This window comes from Topomyia yanbarensis, chromosome 2 (genome assembly GCF_030247195.1).
Source record: "Topomyia yanbarensis strain Yona2022 chromosome 2, ASM3024719v1, whole genome shotgun sequence".
Lineage (NCBI taxonomy): Eukaryota > Metazoa > Arthropoda > Insecta > Diptera > Culicidae > Topomyia > Topomyia yanbarensis.
The window spans coordinates 302,665,239-302,687,301 of record NC_080671.1 but is presented as its reverse complement, the minus strand read 5'-3'; the positions used below and the strand labels follow the sequence as shown (position 1 = coordinate 302,687,301).

General features: G+C 32.8%; 1 protein-coding gene across 15 annotated transcripts in view; it reads right to left on the bottom strand.

Annotated features, from left to right (window-relative positions):
- Window positions 1–1,343: 1,343 nt before the first annotated feature.
- Window positions 1,344–22,063, bottom strand: part of LOC131683405 (uncharacterized) — a 69,722-nt gene continuing 49,002 nt past the window's right edge. For all 15 annotated transcript variants that reach the window (XM_058965366.1, XM_058965358.1, XM_058965367.1 and 12 more), the window contains exons 6-8: window positions 9,742–10,096; window positions 2,646–2,770; window positions 1,344–2,465 (exon numbers count right to left, since the gene is read on the bottom strand). In XM_058965366.1, coding sequence (XP_058821349.1) covers window positions 2,353–2,465; window positions 2,646–2,770; window positions 9,742–10,096 — 593 coding nt within the window. In that variant the 3' untranslated portion in view covers window positions 1,344–2,352. The remainder of the gene's footprint in view (window positions 2,466–2,645; window positions 2,771–9,741; window positions 10,097–22,063) is intronic.

The following is a 22,063-nucleotide window of genomic DNA, read 5'->3' as shown; positions in this document are numbered from 1 at the left end:
CAAAGAGAGGCAGTGCTATATGTCTAATGGCAACGGAGAAAAGGAGATTCCGCCAACTAGCCCCGGGCTCCCCTACACTATTGAACCCCCTCCTAAATAGTTTTATTTTTTGCTAAATTAAGAAATTGGAAATTTGATACTGTAGCGTCATACTCAAACCGTAAGACTTCTTCTTAATTTTTGATTATTTTTGTTTCGGATGAAAACTTTGGATGCCGGGATGTCGCCTGTTCAAATAGTCTGTTCCTGTGCACCACGCGAGGTTCCTGATACGTCTGGAAATTTGCTTTTTTTGTTAAAAACCTTTTTTTGCTAGCTTCAAACATTTAACCAAATACATGTAAAATATTATTGATATATCTCATCATTATTCTATTTAAAAATCCAGAAAAGGTGCTATGTTCTTGGTTAGTAATTAGAGGGGTCCTCTTAAACTAAATAATTGCTTTGACATCAATAGCAGAAGTTTTACACAAAAAAAAACAAATAAACTGAACACTTAGTTGATTTTTCCAAAATATTAACATATTAATTTTAAAATAATGAAAACATTGAAACATTGCATTTAAAAAAAATACTTGTCTACTAAAACACTTACGGGTTGATTAGGGGGCATGTTATTATTTTTCGAATTCGATTGGCTAGGAAAGCTTAGGAAAATGCGAACCAGTAAAAAATTAACGTTTAATGAAAAAAGATCGCAACATTTATCAATATTTTCGCATTATTCCACACAATTTATTGTATCGATATATTAAAACAAACGCATCCTCAGCGTTTAGTCCATCGTTAATTGCGGAGTGTGCTTTTCGATTTCCCTTGCAGCAGAAAAAATGATACATTGTACATTTTTAGCTTACCTTTGTTCGCAGATTGTGTTCCGTCGTTTAGGCAAGCAATTTATATTGCCTTCCAGCAATTTCAGCTCGCCACTGCTGCGAGTTTATGTTTTGTCAAGCACTCAGATGCCCTGAACGCAGTCTGAGGAAAAAGCAAACTAACGATGTTGAAAGTCGGTAAAAGAAGGGGAGAGCAAATAAACGAATGAAACTACCGTTTGGGTTCGTACAGTTCCGCTTAGGTAGGGTTATTTTGTGATGTCTCTCTCGGTTTGATACTTGATTACACAAAACACATACGTGACTCCCCTTGGAATCCGGTTTGAAATACTTACATAATAACGGTTGTGGTTTTCGGATCGTGGCAGTACATTTCAAGGATGTCAGATGCAGCACAAGTTGAAATTAAAATCAGATACGAGACAATCGACTTGTGGCCTTTGGGAAAACTCAATATCGAACAGTGACGTCTGCGAAGGATGGTGAAACGTGAAATGAAACATGTTTTTCGTTTGTTTATATACGCTGTGTAAGTTTTTCTCAGTTCCCTTTTCGTATATAATTTTTTTTATTTTATCCCGTGATTTAATAGTACAATAGTTCATTCTTTCTTTAGTTTGTTTTCATATATTACACTCATTTTTTAGATACAGCTGTGTTGTTTTTGCAATATGTGTGTTTAGAAGATTTGTGTATATATATATAGATTTTGCAATAATGAGTTCGAAGATATATTTTACCTTTAACCATTTTCATCGTTCTGCTTGAAATGTTTGTCAGATGAGATTACTATTGTTTCAATATTTTCAAAATTCACTAGAATTTTAACTAGTTGTTTTATCTTACTAATATTCACTCAAAACATCACTTACAGCTGTAGTTAGTAGTGTATTTACATAACCGTTAATAAACTTTTAACAATTTGTTAGAATTCAATTCCTAGAAAATAAACTTCCTTTTGATTTTTTTCTCGTTCGTTTGGTTGGTATTATTCACTTCATAATGTGCAATCAAATGGTCAACTGTTTTCTCATTGTGCATTTGTCCACCACGATATGCCGAGAGTTTTTGGTAATAAAATGAAAAAAAGAACGTTTTCGGATGAATGGTAGGAACGAGATGCAATGGAATAACAATGAGGCTGAGAATGGCGATTAAACGAACGCTTATTCGGAATCATCAGCCGTTGGTGGTGCCAGAGATGAAAAATGATGCATAAATCATGACTCTCGGGTTCTATTGTTGGGTGGTTCCGCTAAAGGCGCTTCATTATTCGCACCGAAATCTTTCCTAATCGGATGATGACCGAAATTGCGCTGATTGTGACCATCTGCAACTGGATAAATGTGCCCGGGGCTATGCTTCGATTGTGTTGGCCAGTGATTGTTGAATGAGTAGAGCCAACCGCCGCCGCCGACCCACCCACAAAGAGGGAATAATTAATCATGATGGTTGCGCCTTTTCGGAATGATTGATATATTGTCGCTTTCGTGCCTCGGACTTCACCGGTACATTACGTGTAGGATATGTGCAGTTGGATCCAGCAGAGAACGCAATAGAAGATCAGTGCAGAAATTGTCCTTTCCCTGTCTCCTCGGTTATGCTGGACCGCAGCCGGCGTTTCACCTAAATTTTACGAATAAAATTTTCATTAGCATACACTGTGAGTTACTCGTGTTCCATTTACGTTGTTCATCAGGGTGTGTCCTTTCTTCCAGGCAATTGTACTCCAATTGCCGGGTATCTGTATTGTGGCGTGACCAAAAGACACATCCTGAGCGGCACTAGAGAAACAGTTTCACATACCGTTCAGTACTTGAATTTGTGCGGAGATCGTCTGTTTGTCGGCAACCGTGCACGTGTAGATACCGCTATGTATCCGCTCGGCCTGTCTAATGGAGAGTCGGCTGTTGAACCACTGCTTCGACAGGCTGCAAATGATTAGAGCATTTCAATACCGAGCTATGGTCAATACTTGAACAAAGAAACAAAAGGGTCGTATTGAATTGGCGTAATCGTGTTTGCAATTTCGTGCTAATAGAAATTGTTTTCATCGCAATGCATGATGACTTTCCAACAAATGTGAGTGCCACAACGACTGCTCACAGCTGTGATTATGTCAACGGGACAGCAGGGAGTAATAAATTGTACGACTGGTATTGGATCGCTCCGGAGTGAAAATTTAATTACTTCAAATGCATACAATTCCCTCGAATGGTAAATTTTACATAGACAAGTGATTTAGAGGTGTTTTTGGCAACATTGTAATGGGAACACACGGTTGAATCTTATTTAATTTTCATTGGCTGAATCTCCCATACTCTTTCCATTGTCCCAACAATGAATGTTTTTTCATTTCAATCTGTTCTTTATATTTAAGCATACTACTCAAAGAAGATCAATAGGCTGTGAGTATTTCCGTAATTGTAGGGTTTGTTCTTACCAAATAATCAGGCGCCTTCATCAAACAACATATAATGGAGTAACGCGGTAGTTTGTGAACATATCGTCGCTGTTGTGCTATCTTATGACAAGCGCCATTTAGCACATTTCGAGAAAAACGATTTTTAAAGTTTGAGATTGAATATCTTGAAACTTATAAATAGTATAAACAATCCAAAGGAGACAATTGATGCTTCTATCTATTCTGAATTAATCTCTCAAATATTATGAAGATCGGTTGACTATGTTGCGAGTTTTTACTATGAATGTAAACAAAAGTCGCACTCACACGTGTCATAGGCGTGTATTGATGACAAAATTTATATGACGTGTCATAATCGTGCATGGAAAAGTTTCCATAGAAAAAAATCATCAATTTTTAACTTTTATTCATATCTTTGCGTTCATATAGTCTATAAACAATCGGTGAAATTCATTTTGAAGGAAATGAGCCAGGGAATCTAGAAAAAAAATGTTATTTTTGATTACAGTGTTGCCAAATATGCTTTATTTCCAGTTTAAAACTAAAACTGTGTTTTTCTCACAACTCGTGTAATTTTCTTTTGAAAATGTTTATGCCATTGCGTTCCTCAGACATGTTCACACATAAAAACATCTAAAACTTCAATATAACTTGAGCGAATCTCTAGATACAGTGATTTGAAGCAAAAAACTCACAATTTCTCATCATGTTTCTCGCTATATCTAAGTAACCAAGTAGAATTTCAAAATTCTGAAAACGCCACTTTGTAGAGATTTTTCAAACAAGTAATGTGGCATATCTAACTCAGTTTACCCCAAAATGGCGTTTGTCATAAGATAGCACAACAGCGACGATATGTAGTAAGTAAAGAAGCCGTCGAAATACTAGGTAAAACTTCTACATTTTCAATTATTGTATGTGGACGCTTTTAAAAGAGTTCTTTCACTATCGAATTAGTATTGAAGGAACGGTAAATTATTCTACAAGACGGTTCAGCTAGAAAAGAATACTAATATTTTTTGATAAAATATCAACTGGAAATTAATTTTGGCTATGCAGTAAGGAAGAATAAACATTCTGTTGATTCGAGCATTTTGATCTGGTGTATAACGATGATCAGCTTAAATGATAATAATAAATAGAAATATTGTTTCAATCATTTTAAAAAGCTTTATCATAACGAACCATAAGTATCTCGAATGAGTTAAATAATTTTCGTTTGAAAATTAAAGTTACTCAGAGATTATTTCTTTTGAAATTTTTAATTTTTTGTTTATTACGGAAAAAGCACTCATTGCACTTCATATGATATTTGCACTATGTCTCGCCTGGAACTGACGTAAATACTCTGGACGTGAAAAAATTCTGGAAAATGCTTTCCCATCACCAACCAACCCACCACCCTCGATGGCGGAGTGGTTAACGCACCCAACTAGGTTCCATTTCAGCTTGAGGACATATCTTAAAAGATAAATTTTTACCGTTTCATCATTCTTACCGTTCCGCCGGTCATTCTTGTTATGTCTGTGTCCCAGATGACACGTTCTATACCATGTTTTTTGGATTTCGTGGGCTTCCCGAATCCCGGAAAATTGTGCTTTTCCATTTCCGGCATTCGGGAATCCCGGGAAAAATATTTTATAGTTTATTCCAAAAGATTTGCATTTTGCAAAAGAAATTCAGCAGACATTGCTTCGTCCGGTAAACACTTGATGTGGGTAGTTCACTGGAACCTCCATTTACAAACTCTTCTTTTACGTAATATTCAATTTACGTAATTTTTTTTACGAATTGACTTCGAAATAACAAACTCTTTTTTACGAATCAAGTTCATAAAAAAGTTTGAGTACGTGCAATACAATATGAAGTTGTACACAATTTAACTAATTCTTCTGTTACTAATAAAAGTTGGGTATTTTCGCAATGGGGTTGACGAGCTAATGACGGAAATCGATGTCTGAAGCCATTTTGAAATCCAAGATGCCGACTTCTGGTTTAGATAAATTCTCTTTAACCTCAACAACATGGGTATTTTCAGAACGGGTTTGACGAGTGCATGATGGAAATTGATATCCTGAACCATTTTGTAATCTAAGGTTGACGAGTGTATGACGGAAATCAGTGTCTTTAGCCGTTTTGTAATCTAAGGTTGCGCTTTCCGGTTCATCTACTTGTCAAGCCCGTTCCAAAAATACCCATATTGTTAGGGTTATCGAGAATATTGCGCATCCAGGGAATTTTAATAAGAATGTAAAGCAAAATTACGAACTAAATCCCAAATAAGGAACTCTTTTTTATTAACTAATTCAATTTACGAACCCCCTATTTAGATCGTAAATGGAGGTTCCAGTGTAGTTGTAAATTATACTTTTTTAACTGTTTCGCAGCTTAATGGGCTATATATTTTTGAATCTGATAAAATGCAGATATTTTTCGTGATTTTTCAGGTAGACAGTCCAAACCTCACTCAAGTCACTGCTAAAAATGGAAAAATTTGCCGACTATTACCCCGAAGCATTGCAGTGGTGGTCATGATATCTCCACAACCGATGAACCGATTGATTTGATTTTTGAAGGTTTTTTCTTATTTCAATAGCTAGATCTTAATTTAACAAGTTTGCTATCAAGATTAGTTATGAAAACGGTGTTGATTTATTTAAAAAAAATCGATTAGCTTTTGTTTCAAAAATTGAGATAGTTCGCAGAGATTTCGTGCTTAACGCAAATACTATTTGAAACAAGTAAGGTTCCTGAACGTCTGCAGATATATTTGAATCATCGAATGCATATTTCGTCCAATGTGTTGTACCAGAACTGTAATATCAATTTTATTATGAATTATGGCTACAATTTTGCATTCCGGACGATTAAATTTTTTAAATGTATGTAGAGATGTGTAGGATATTATATGGATACGGCATGCGTACCGTACACGTATGTACACGCCGTATCCATCCAATATCCTACACATCCAAACATATAATGTCGTTTTCAAAGAAGCAGTATTTTTGAATGGCCTTAAGGTTAGGCAATCCGGATACTGCCCGTAACGGGAAGTCGATGGAAGACGTCAGCCATTGCTTGATGCAATATTTTTTGAGTAACGAGTTATCAAATGATTCAATAATATGTAGTTCTTCAAATCAACATTTTCTGACAATTGTTTTAAGACAGATATTCATGCAATCATTCGGGTTTTTTAATTTATTGTTTCGTTTCTAAGAAAAGCATTTATTTTTTTTTCTTCTGTATTTCCGGGATCCTGGGAGTTTCCGTGATTTTTTTAATTTATTTCCTGAATCCCGGGAAACTGAAAACCGTTGGGAAGTGGAAGCTCTACTTGTGTTTGCTTATGCTTTAAGCGTGCACAACGATGCTTTTGTTTTTTTTCTGTGAAGGTGGTTGCACCTGTTTCTGAATGTTTTGTGCTTTGTAGCCGTCAGATTTCACTGTCGAACGTTGATTTATTTTTGTTCAAAATTCTTGGCTTGACTTCATTTAATCATTAACATCTTTTGTATTTTCCGTTCCACACTTGGTCCGACATTTTTATTTAATGTGATCTTACTCTACCTTGGGCTCAACACGCGTGCATATATAGCTTCCTTCAAGAACAGCTTCCCCCTCATGGTGGAATGGATGTCTACACACCAAATTTTTTTCGACGAATGCCAGCAAAAGTTTACTGAATTTTCATCAGCTGTAAGTTTCAGCAACACAAAAAGCCGAAAAATCGGCAATTTGAATTGTACCTGTTTGACAGATTTGCTTTGCTGCAAATTCAGTTATTCAAATTGTCAAATTGACAGCGAAATTGCCGAATTCTCAGTATTCCGGGCTGGATCCGGTAACTGCGCTGTCAATTTGACAATTTGAATTACTGAATTTTCAGCAAACTGAATCTGTCAAACAGATTCAATTCAAATTGCCGATTTTTCGGCATCTTGTATTGCCGAAACTTTCAGCTGATGAAAATTCAGCAAATTTCTGCGGAAATCGACAACCAAATTTTGGTATATACTAATCTTCCTTTTTGTGTCCAGCCAAAAGCATGCAAATGAGATTGTTTCCAAAAAGCCTTTTACGGATCGGTACCGTGCCAACGCAGCGTCGCGCGAAGTTAAGATCAACGGCGTGGTAAACGATAGCAATTTGACTTGCAATGATCTTATAAAGTATGGGGTTGACTGTTTTAAGGATACTGTACATTTGTGAGTGAAAATACCAAACTGTTAACAATTTCATTTAGAATCAATCAGCGATCGTATCTTATCAGCCACTGAAATATAGAGTTGATTTCACTAAGGGATCCTTCACTTCAACAGGAAATGATACTGGATTGCAAGAAATTGCATTCAGTACCAATCGCAGACTTTTGTCAGAGGAAGAGTGAAACTCTGACAATCGCCACGAAGAAACATATTTGTACAGTTATGTTTATATTTTATTTTGAACTGAGGCTTTCAGATATTCGTAATACTTTGTGAGCTTGCGAGTGAATGAACAAGAAAGGCTAGTTGCGGTAAACTCGCGCGGCAATTGCCATTTAAATTAGTGGTTTCCCACCACTAGTTAATACATTGAGTGCAATCGATAGTTTGAAACGAACACAAAGCACATTATCCTATTAGGGTAAACAGGTCTAATACGCCCCCCTTAAGCAAAAATAGCTATACTTCAACACTCGACACTGTGATCTCCGTTCCAACTGCTCTAATTTATTGTTATATTAGGTAAAAATTAGCACCCGTTTCATTTTTATTAAAAACATCCTGATACAAGTACCTATTATTAAACATTTTTCAATGATGTCTAAATTCTAGTTTTTTCTTTCACCTAGGGCAAAATGCCCCCGGTTACAGTGTAATATGCCAACAAGAGGTTGGTATGCCCCACAGCAATTGGTGAAGATGCTTCACAACAATGGATGGGGTGTTTTAGCCGGTGATGAGCTGTTGTGAATGCCCTAATAATTCTACACGCACATATAATTTTAAGCCAAGTTAAAAACTAAGAACGCCATTGTTTGCTACATGTGTTTCACAGTTGCGCTCCAACTGCATTGCGTCGATGATTGCGCCACCAAGCGCATTTCAGCGGTCCGCGTTTTTTTTAAATTTATGTTCCGGTTGCTAATGCACCTTTTGTGTCGAGCCAAAACATTCACTATCTGACCTAAGTTCTAATTAAAAACTTTTTCCTGAGAAGTTCAAGATATTACCAATTTAACCCAATTGGCGAACCACCTTGTCCATTTAAAACATCGAACATCTTTTTTTTTTCAAATGACAATGAATTACTTTTTAACTAAAATTTATTTCTGAAAAAGCCTCCATTGTAACCATTGTAACATTCTAAGGGGGACCACCTTGTGTGTTGTAAATGTCCAACATTATTGATTTTCAACTAGCATAACTTGAAATTTGATATACACGTGGTCTTAAGATAATATGGATGTTTTTCGCGGTTTCCCGAAATAGTATGTATTTGTGTACGGTTTTATTTCACGAGAATATCATTAAATCACCATTAAATCGATACATATTTTATACATAATAATCGTGCTACTTTGCAAAAGCGTTCAAATTGAGATTACGATAACACTACATGCGAATAAAAATAATACATAAGACAAGTTTAGACAAGAGACCAATTCAAATTATGCTTATTTTTCCTTATTTACCAGCCACATGTCGCCTTACGTTCATCAACCGTTGGTAAAATTTTTCATCTCCTTACGAATCTTTCGTAGTTGTCGCTCAACATAACGTATGTTACCTGAATTGGTTCTAGTTGGAAGTGTGAGTTGTCGTCCACATGTGTTGTCTCAAACAGATGATACATTATTAATGTGGACGAGTGCCAGTATTGGACATGTATACTATACATCGCTAAGCTGATGAGATGCCTTCCGTTACCTTCATTGAATTAAATAATTAATTTAGTCAACAAAAGTCACCTTAATCTCATGTTTTCTTTCAAAGCGGATGTATCGTTCCGTGTCCCTGTGAGAAATTGTAGGCTAGGATACAATTCTCAACAAACCAAACAAGAAAAAAAACTCCATAAGACCTTCTCCAGCTTCGTTCCTTTTCTCGGAAAATTCTACACCTTCTATTTTGTTTCGATGCATAACGGCGGTGTTTCGAACATCAAATTAACTAAATTCACAGCCTATCATCTAGATAGTTGCCATTTCACTCTACCTGTTGTGAATACCATTAAATGTTACAGCACAATTACGCCAAGTTCTAGTCCCCAAATATTACCTAAAACATATCGTTAATAATGGTAAACACTAAGCATAATCAAACGAGTTTCCGCTTCAGTAAGAATACATTTCATGCCAACCACAATCTCTAGAAACAACTCGTGGCACGATTATGAGTCGGAAATTCGTGACGGTACAATCAGTGGTTGAGAACCTCAGTATGGCAAGCCACCAGATGGAACCATTTACAGTTTGCATAGACTCACCTATAGCTGAGCTTGATATCTTTCGGTAGCTCGGTACTATCTTTTTTCCACACGATGTTTTGCGGTAACGATTGTTTGGCCTTATCTTTATTATTATTGCTAGTTGTCGCTCCCTCGTTGAAAAGTTTGGAATTGGTCGTACTCGCGCTATTGATGCCGCCGGTGCTGTCGCCGCCAGATGGCACCATCTGTAGACTATTGGCATCATGTCCTGTCGACACCGGCCGGGTTCTCACCGGCAGGGTTGCCAGATACGATAACGACACCTGACATGATATATCGATTGTGCTACCTAATTTATAGTATCGGTCATAGAACTCGTATCCCATCTCATCGACGATCCGGACTGCGGGTTCTGTTGTAAAACGAATAAAATAAGACACAGGGAAGATTGATTGTTTTTCCGATTTCATCGTGTATAATTTCGATTATGGTGTAGCAATTTCCGGCACAACATGGCATACCCAAAATTGAAACAACTGACTGAAACTTGTCGGGCGTGGGACTTATTGTCGCCATAAATACTTCCTAAACAGACTCTTTTTTCGCTCAATTACACTAACATCTCGTAATCAATCTGGTGGAAAATTTACCGACCCAAGGCTTGAGACAATTGTATACCGATTTGCTCGTCGTTACACGTGGGAGGGTGATTTTTATTTGCATTAAACTGGGTGTGTTACATATATAGTACATCTGCATGAGAATGGACGTAAATCCTTCGACTTTTACGGTTCGTGAATATACTGTTTCCGTCATTCGGGTAACGACCTCGATAAGGCGTACAGGAAGGAGTAAGCGTATTCATCTGAGGATTTAAGCAATGGAAAATCTTCGCCTTTGAAGCCTGGAGCGTTTGCTGCTTTACTCGTGCATTAAAGAAAACATATAAAAAGATTTGCTGATATGCTACCCGTAGAAATCGCTTCGCTTTGTGATCCCGTCAAATCTGTGCCTATTTGGAATGAACCCAACCGAATAATGTAAATTATATTTATATTTTATATTTAGCACTATATATTTTTATATATTAAAATGCATAACATGCATGGAACGGAATTTATTTAAATAAATCTTTCGTGAATTTGGATAAAGATCGATCGTTGGACAAGGTTCCCCATCAGATTTTTTATATTTTAAATTGACTTTTCATACGTTCAATTGATCGATTGCATATTTGTCTAAACATATCCGTTAAAACGATTTTTTAAGATTTTTGCAAATTGCTTACAATTTCTTGAAAATTAAGAATTGCAGGAATGTTCAAACCATTTTTCAATAAATGATTAAGATTTCATACAATTCCGGCATTTTTTAGTAAAATTGAGCATAATCTATTGTGTGTCCATGCGAAAAGAGCGATGGTTTTAGTTCATAGCATAAAAAATTTAATCACATTTTAAAATTTCTTAACTCGCTGAGCACTGAAAAATTGTGTAGGGGAAACTGGTGCCATTTGGACCTAGTAAGGGTTTATGAGCTATAGAACTGAAACGTGCCAACCGAATAACAAATAAATATTTTTTGCTAAAAGCCTGATCAATTTCGCACATTTTTTTTCTAAGGCGACTTCTTCAGATTTTTTACCGAAATCTGTTTGAATCTGTTTTGATGATTCTTCTTAGCCCTCCGAAGAAATCCTTATCAGTATTTCTACGCTTTTCGGTTCATAACTCTAAGGGAATTCTAGCCAGGATTCCGGTAATATCCATACTAATTTTCCTGTGGAATCTGACTCAGGATTGTGAAAGTATGATGCTCAAAACTGCGATGGTTTCTAGCAGTATCTGGATTCTGAAACTCTCGGAGTTCTGGTGGACGATTTCTTGCGAAGTTCTGCTGAAACTGTGAGTTTCTCAGGATTCTGGTAGAATCATGCTCAGATCTCCAATGAAATCTTGTAAAATATTTTGATGTACAATTTGATCCTCAGAATTCTGGCGAGATACTGTTCAGTATTTTGACATAATGTTGCTAACGATTTAAATACTATTCTATTCAACATTTTGAAGGAAATCTGCATCTTGAGGCAACCTCGCCCATGGGGTTACATACCTTTTAGTGCGAAAAATGTCAAGAAAGTTTAAATTCACGTAAAGGCATAAGCAATAATTTCATTAAATCAAACTTATAGTGTGGTAGTATGGTAGTACATTTTTCAGTGGAAAAAACAAGCATAAGTTTATATAAACAAGCTATTACTCCGCCAATTTTATATTGATAATTGGCGGAGTAATAGCTTTTTCCACGAAACTATTTTTTATTTAAGAGGTTAGCGGTGATCATGATTGGAGAATCATGATCACCGCAAACCTCTTAAATAAAAAATGGTTTGAAATCCCAAAGCCCAAAAAATCATGCTAATACGATTATTCCTCGTATCTTAACGATTAGTTGAATAAATAATAAGTTTTTCCTGCATTCGGGAATGTTTTTCCTAAAAAATCGCTGTTTTGAGCACTAAAATTTGTATAAAAAAACCGATTTAATCCACCTAGCAGTGAGATGAGGCATTTCTTACACATTTCACTATTGGATTAGTTTGCAGAACTCACGAGAAGTATGCACCCAACTAGAGGTGGGATGAAAATAGTTTCTTGTCTTGCACGAATAAAATATCGAATAAACTGAATTATAGATATCAACAAAACGACCGAAATAAAAAAGTAAAGCAAAAAATGATTATATTTAGATATAGTTCTAAGATCAATAGAATAAATTGACTCATACTAACAAATTGAATGAAATAAAACGAATAACTGAACATGAAATGCATAAAATTAAAGATATGAATAAAATGAATCAGATGAATAAAATGAATCAAATGATTCCAATGCATCAAATGAATCAAATGAATCAAACGAATCAAACGAATCAAACGAATCAAATGAATCAAATGAATCAAATGAATCAAATGAATCAAATGTATCAAATGAATCAAATGAATCAAATGAATCAAATGAATCAAATGAATCAAATGAATCAAATGAATCAAATGAATCAAATGAATCAAATGAATCAAATGAATCAAATGAATCAAACGAATCAAATGAATCAAATGAATCAAATGAATCAAATGAATCAAATGAATCAAATGAATCAAATGAATCAAATGAATCTAATGAATCAAATGAATCAAATGAATCAAATGAATCAAATGAATCAAATGAATCAAATGAATCAAATGAATCAAATGAATCAAATGAATCAAATGAATCAAATGAATCAAATGAATCAAATGAATCAAATGAATCAAATGAATCAAATGAATCAAATGAATCAAATGAATCAAATGAATCAAATGAATCAAATGAATCAAATGAATCAAATGAATCAAATGAATCAAATGAATCAAATGAATCAAATGAATCAAATGAATCAAATGAATCAAATGAATCAAATGAATCAAATGAATCAAATGAATCAAATGAATCAAATGAATCAAATGAATCAAATGAATCAAATGAATCAAATGAATCAAATGAATCAAATGAATCAAATGAATCAAATGAATCAAATGAATCAAATGAATCAAATGAATCAAATGAATCAAATGAATCAAATGAATCAAATGAATCAAATGAATCAAATGAATCAAATAAATCAAATGAATCAAATGAATCAAATGAATCAAATGAATCAAATGAATCAAATGAATCAAATGAACCAAATGAACCAAATGAACCAAATGAATCAAATGAATCAAATGAATCAAATGAATCAAATGAATCAAATGAATCAAATGAATCAAATGAATCAAATGAATCAAATGAATCAAATGAATCAAATGAATCAAATGAATCAAATGAATCAAATGAATCAAATGAATCAAATGAATCAAATGAATCAAATGAATCAAATGAATCAAATGAATCAAATGAATCAAATGAATCAAATGAATCAAATGAATCAAATGAATCAAATGTATCAAATGAATCAAATGAATCAAATGAATCAAATGAATCAAATGAATCAAATGAATCAAATGAATCAAATGAATCAAATGAATCAAATGAATCAAATGAATCAAATGAATCAAATGAATCAAATGAATCAAATGAATCAAATGAATCAAATGAATCAAATGAATCAAATGAATCAAATGAATCAAATGAATCAAATGAATCAAATGAATCAAATGAATCAAATGAATCAAATGAATCAAATGAATCAAATGAATCAAATGAATCAAATGAATCAAATGAATCAAATGAATCAAATGAATCAAATGAATCAAATGAATCAAATGAATTAAATGAATTAAATGAATCAAATGAATCAAATGAATCAAATGAATCAAATGAATCAAATGAATCAAATGAATCAAATGAATCAAATGAATCAAATGAATCAAATGAATCAAATGAATCAAATGAATCAAATGAATCAAATGAATCAAATGAATCAAATGAATCAAATGAATCAAATGAATCAAATGAATCAAATGAATCAAATGAATTAAATGAATCAAATGAATCAAATGAATCAAATGAATCAAATGAATCAAATGAATCAAATGAATCAAATGAATCAAATGAATCAAATGAATCAAATGAATCAAATGAATCAAATGAATCAAATGAATCAAATGAATCAAATGAATTAAATGAATCAAATGAATCAAATGAATCAAATGAATCAAATGAATCAAATGAATCAAATGAATCAAATGAATCAAATGAATCAAACGAATCAAACGAATCAAATGAATCAAATGAATCAAATGAATCAAACGAATCACACGAATCAAATGAATCAAATGAATCAAATGAATCAAATGAATCAAATGAATCAAATGAATCAAATGAAACAAATGAATCAAATGAATCAAATGAATCAAATGAATCAAACGAATCAAATGAATCAAATGATTCAAACGAATCAAATGAATCAAATGAATTAAATAAATCAAATAAATCAAATTAATCAAATAAATCAAATGAATCAAATGAATCAAATGAATCAAATGAATCAAATGAATCAAATGAATCAAATGAATCAAATGAATCAAATGAATCAAATGAATCAAATGAATCAAATGAATCAAATGAATCAAATGAATCAAATGAATCAAATGAATCAAATGAATCACATGAATCACATGAATCACATGAATCACATGAATCACACGAATCAAATGAATCAAATGAATCAAATGAATCAAATGAATCAAATGAATCAAATGAATCAAATGAATCAAATGAATCAAATGAATCAAATGAATCAAATGAATCAAATGAATCAAATGAATCAAATGAATCAAATGAATCAAATGAATCAAATGAATCAAATGAATCAAATGAATCAAATGAATCAAATGAATCAAATGAATCAAATGAATCAAATGAATCAAATGAATCAAATGAATCAAATGAATCAAATGAATCAAATGAATCAAATGAATCAAATGAATTAAATGAATCAAATGAATCAAATGAATCAAATGAATCAAATGAATCAAATGAATCAAATGAATCAAATGAATCAAATGAATCAAATGAATCAAATGAATCAAATGAATCAAATGAATCAAATGAATCAAATGAATCAAATGAATCAAATGAATCAAATGAATCAAATGAATCAAATGAATCAAATGAATCAAATGAATCAAATGAATCAAATAAATCAAATAAATCAAATAAATCAAATGAATCAAATGAATCAAATGAATCAAATGAATCAAATGAATCAAATGAATCAAATGAATCAAATGAATCAAATGAATCAAATGAATCAAATGAATCAAATGAATCAAATGAATCAAATGAATCAAATGAATCAAATGAATCAAATGAATCAAATGAATCAAATGAATCAAATGAATCAAATGAATCAAATGAATCAAATGAATCAAATGAATCAAATGAATCAAATGAATCAAATAAATCAAATGAATCAAATGAATCAAATGAATCAAATGAATCAAATGAATCAAATGAATCAAATGAATCAAATGAATCAAATGAATCAAATGAATCAAATGAATCAAATGAATCAAATGAATCAAATGAATCAAATGAATCAAATGAATCAAATGAATCAAATGAATCAAATGAATCAAATGAATCAAATGAATCAAATGAATCAAATGAATCAAATGAATCAAATGAATCAAATGAATCAAATGAATCAAATGAATCAAATGAATCAAATGAATCAAATGAATCAAATGAATCAAATGAATCAAATGAATCAATTGAATCAAATGAATCAAATGAATCAAATGAATCAAATGAATCAAATGAATCAAATGAATCAAATGAATCAAATTAATCTAATGAATCAAATGAATCAAATGAATCAAATGAATCAAATGAATCAAATGAATCAAATGAATCAAATGAATCAAATGAATCAAATGAATCAAATGAATCAAATGAATCAAATGAATCAAGTGAATCAAATGAATCAAATGAATCAAATGAATCAAATGAATCAAATGAATCAAATGAATCAAATGAATCAAATGAATCAAATGAATCAAATGAATCAAATGAATCAAATGAATCAAATGAATCAAATGAATCAAATGAATCAAATGAATCAAATGAATCAAATGAATCAAATGAATCAAATGAATCAAATGAATCAAATGAATCAAATGAATCAAATGAATCAAATGAATCAAATGAATCAAATGAATCAAATGAATCAAATGAATCAAATGAATCAAATGAATCAAATGAATCAAATGAATCAAATGAATCAAATGAATCAAATGAATCAAATGAATCAAATGAATCAAATGAATCAAATGAATCAAATGAATCAAATGAATCAAATGAATCAAATGAATCAAATGAATCAAATGAATCAAATGAATCAAATGAATCAAATGAATCAAATGAATCAAATGAATCAAATGAATCAAATGAATCAAATGAATCAAATGAATCAAATGTATCGAATGTATCGAATGAATCAAATGAATCAAATGAATCAAATGAATCAAATGAATCAAATGAATCAAATGAATCAAATGAATCAAATGAATCAAATGAATCAAATGAATCAAATGAATCAAATGAATCAAATGAATCAAATGAATCAAATGAATCAAATGAATCAAATGAATCAAATGAATCAAATGAATCAAATGAATCAAATGAATCAAATGAATCAAATGAATCAAATGAATCAAATGAATCAAATGAACCAAATGAATCAAATGAATCAAATGAATCAAATGAATCAAATGAATCAAATGAATCAAATGAATCAAATGAATCAAATGAATCAAATGAATCAAATGAATCAAATGAATCAAATGAATCAAATGAATCAAATGAATCAAATGAATCAAATGAATCAAATGGATCAAATGAATCAAATGAATCAAATGAATCAAATGAATCAAATGAATCAAATGAATCAAATGAATCAAATGAATCAAATGAATCAAATGAATCAAATGAATCAAATGAATCAAATGAATCAAATGAATCAAATGAATCAAATGAATCAAATGAATCAAATGAATCAAATGAAACAAATGAATCAAATGAATCAAATGAATCAAATGAATCAAATGAATCAAATGAATCAAATGAATCAAATGAATCAAATGAATCAAATGAATCAAATGAATCAAATGAATCAAATGAATCAAATGAATCAAATGAATCAAATGAATCATATGAATCAAACGAATCAAATGAATCAAATAAATCAAATGAGTCAAATTGATTTAATTCATCCAGTGAATACAATGAATCAAATTAATGAAATGGATCAAATGAATAAAAAGAATGAATGAACAAAATGAATAAAGTAAAAAATAAAGGAAATGCATAAATAAAACAAACGTATCAAATAAACAAAATGAGCTGAAGTGATAAAATGAATAAAAAGAAGAAAATGAACAGAATGCATCGATTAAAATGAAAAATTGAACAATGGTAAAAGGTTATAAATTAATATAAAGAAATAAATTGAATCAAATAAACTATTTGGAAGAAAAGATTGAAACTGAAAAAGTAGTCAGATTATTAAAATGAAGAAACTGAACAAAATGAATAAACTGGAAAAAATGAATAAAATGCATACTTTCTTTTTATGTGCAGCTTGTTGGACAATATTGTATTGTTCAAAAGTTATTCGCCAAAAACCTGCTGTGTTTTGACAAAATCGTCCATATCTCAGAGAGTAAACAACATATCGAAAATCAAAAATAATAGTGTCAAATGGCAACGTTAGGCCTTTCATTTGAAACTAATTTCATAAAGATCGGTTCAGCCATTGCTGAGATAATTACATGACGCAGCGCACCTTGGTTCGATTACCGACCCCGCACATAGGGTTAGAAATTTTTCATAACCCGAAGAGGCGATTGAAACCTCTAGAATCGAAATAAAAAAAATTCTCACCTATCAAACAAAAATTTATGCATAAAAAGGAATTGTTAAGGTATGAGAAAAATTAATTACGATCAATTGAAAAGAAAAATGGAAGAAAATCGATTGAGTGGTTTTTCGGCAATCGTGATCACCATCGTGAAAAACCATTTTTGAAAAAACAGCATTTCGAGATAATCGAGTTTAAAATTTCAAGTTACTGCTCTTGGTAGACAAAGCGCGCTTGGAAGCGCTGTAACTTTAGATCTGTTTCTCGGATCTCTATAAAAATTTGGGAATATATTCTCAAGGAGTTGTACTTTCAGATGGAGTAATAAAAAAAATTCAATATTTTGAAAAATATGGTATGTAACCCCTTATGAAATAATCATGATAGCATCTTTATGGGGATTCTGATGGAAGAGGCTAACGTCAAAATAGCAGTATTCCATCATAATTCTGAGAACGTTTACATCGGCATACTGAGGAGAATTCTGAAACAATTTTTTACAATTCTGAAACAATTTTTTACAATTCTAAGTTAGATTGCATTAAGAATAGGAGTAGTATTCCCTAAACATCCTAATCCTTCTACAGGCAAGTATTGTAATCAGACCGCACGTCATGGGAAACCTAGCACGGAAGATGCAGAGGAAAATGCATATCAACCGATTGCCAACTCATCCACAGCAAACTAACCTAAAACAGTTTTCAATACCAATGCCTGAATCACAAACCGTGACAACCGCAAAAGAAGCATCCAGCACCCCAAAATCAATTGTATGCAACATCGACAAGGAAGGTAGTACCAATGACGATGGATTTACGCTGGTCAACAATAAGTTCAAGAGCAGGAAAGAACATCTGATCGCGGATAACCTGGACATGAAAAACTATAGAGTATTAAACGACTCCTCTGACGCAGGATGTAAACAGACAAATTTTTCGAGATAAATGTTCAATTAAGGGTTTTTTTACTCCTTTTAAATAAAAATTTCTATTTTTCACGAAAAATTCTGGCTTTTATGAGTAAATACCCTCTCATCGAAAAATTATCTCAAAAACTCTAAGTAGGGGTTAGGTATTTTTAACGTAGAATTGGTCTGCAAAATTTGAAAGAAATCGGTTAAGTAGCTTTTGAATGGCAGGTAACACCGAAAATCATGTTTTTTCAGAGACATTCTTCAAAAAACTTCGTCACCGAATCGTTTGTCGATATATTTGCATAGAAAAATTACAGCATGTTATTGAAATGAAAAAGGAAATTCTAACTTAACACCAGCGAAGCGTATGCTTGAAAGAAACTAAAGTACGATTCACACGACACTTCAGCCTCCACCAACGGAATAAAACGTCAACGTCACATCACGATTCCGTCAGAAAAAATTGACGCTCGTTTGTACGACAAAATACTCTGTGCCGTTAAAGTTGTGTCTGAACGTCTCCTAAAACCTGCATGTAAATAATTTTGACGCTCCGTTGGCGCAATGCTCCGGTGGCGCAAGACCGACGGATCGTGTGAATGGGACACTACCGAAGTAACCATAAGCATTAAGCGATTGCACTATATTGGCTATACATTTGCACTAATGTTGCATTGAAACTCCATTACAGCATTAACAATGCAATAAAGCTCTATATTAACATCAATAATGTATAAATGCACAGCCGAAATATAGCATTATCGCTTGCTCTATATGCGCATATAAAGCTGATATAACGCGTACATGCTTCAAGGATCTTTAAAGCATGTAAGCTTGACATGTGCATTTAATGCAATTATAGAGCAAATAAAAAGCCGATATAATGCTATTGTAATGTTGTGGGTTTATTCGTTATGCAACTCTTCTTGAAGATTATATTGGGCATATTTCATTTCAATCGAACATATGCGATATAGTCCAGGCAGCAAACGCAATGCACTTACCGTGAAGGATGAGGCAAGGTACCTCAGTTCGAGACTTACTAAAGGTAATTTTCGTAAAACATTCATATCATGTGAGAAAGAAAACCCATTAAGGATATTCATTACAATGCATTAGAAAAGAGTCAATCACGGTTTTAAACAGAACATTTTATATTGAAAATTTTCCTTTTTGCTCACTATACCAAAAGGAAACATAAGAAATGGTTTTAAAACCATGGCGGACGATGACAGCCAACTGAAAGTTTCTAATAGCATTAGTAGTGCCAATATTAGGCTTTCAAATTTGACATTTGTACGCTAGTGCTATATAATAGCATTAGCGCTGCAAAAACGAACAGTCAATCTCTGCACAGTGATAGCACTATAATAGCACTATATTTGGCATAATACCAGCATTATATCAGTATTTAGGGCTTCACGGCTCTATAAGACTGCTTTATATGTGGATTTAAAGCAAATATTAGGCTACGTTATAATGCTTATTGGTTACTTGGGTACAAGCGACATGACCAATGTACCATGTACACATAACTGCGCTGCGGCATACGTCCGAATATTAAAAACTGCAAGGGGCAGCCCTATGGGGTTGCGCGAACTGTAGGACTATACTACTTAATGTAACATATTTATTTTCTTAGTACATTTAGAGTAATAATAAATCAAATATATTTCTTACGCATAGTTTAAGCAATCAACATCGAATGTTACATATTGAACCAAACCTTCTTGGTAATCATGTCATTTCATTTGTAGTAGGTGATCGAATCCGATTAAACTTATTTGAGTGATCGAACTAATATCTGGAACTAAATCTTTATAGCACAAGATCAGCTTTCAAAATTGTAAAAACTTTTCGATTGTGTGTGGTAAAAATCTCGAACCGGCGAAGAAAAATAAAATTTTGGACAATATTATCACATTTCATGTATAGACCATGCTTTCTAGTTATATTTTGCCATTAACATTAACTTTCCTTAAGTATAGCTGTAGCGAATGTAGCGAATGCAGTGGTCTTAATCATATATCAAAACTATAAATATACAAAAATCGAAAACAATTTTTTATAAGGACTTAGATGCGTTTTTGCAACGGTTTTTCGAGTGGCAGTGTATTTTTTTTTTCATTTCATTTTTTTCATTTTATTCATTCATACATAGGCTTAGCAGCATGTAGCTATTATCAGAATCAAAATAGAATAGGCTAAGTGGAAATGAATTAATCAATTGATCGAACGTAACTTTCGTTGTGCTTTCCATCGATCCGCGAAAGTTTTCTTCTTTGCGCAACGAAAGCACAGATAGCTAACAAACAGGGATGCCACATTGAAATCTGTGTTTCGGTCAAAAATATATTTTTACCATCTGTGAATTTGTGAAAATCTGTGATTTCCAAATTTCAAAAAATCTGTGAAAAATCACAATATTTTCAAAAATCTGTGAATATGGTAACCCTGCTAACATATTAAGTATACCTACTTACACATTTGCCTCAAATATTGAACCAATGCGCGCAAAGCAAAATGAGTCAACGCTGATGATGATGGGTAGAGCGAAAGAGACAACTAGTACCACGACATTATGTTAACCGTGTTTGCAAACGGAGCTCGAATGTACAAGCGATTTTGTGTTAGAGATTGTACATAAAAGTGTGCTGGAAACGAGTACAACAAAAAAGAAAGCATAGTGTTTGAATGGACAAGCTCAGTCGCGTGTTGGACGGCACTGGGTAGCGTACCTCTACAGCCAGTGTAACGGACTTCTAACTCAGCTACACTGGCTGTGAAATCACACAACGCAGCGATCTGCTCCGCCTGTCGCTCAACAGGCAGCTGATCTTGTCCGACCAAATCCGTTCTTTAAATAGTCGACGATGACGTCATTCATAGAAGCGTAGCACGCTAGGTACACAAATCTCTCGTGCCGGACTTGGGAAGCGCTATCTTCTGTGTGTAAATACGCGATATTTTGACTAGGTTGTACATTATTTAAATTTTTAATGCCATGATATCAATTTTTTTGGGTTTATCTATTGGAATCTATTCTTAGAAGTATTTCGGGGC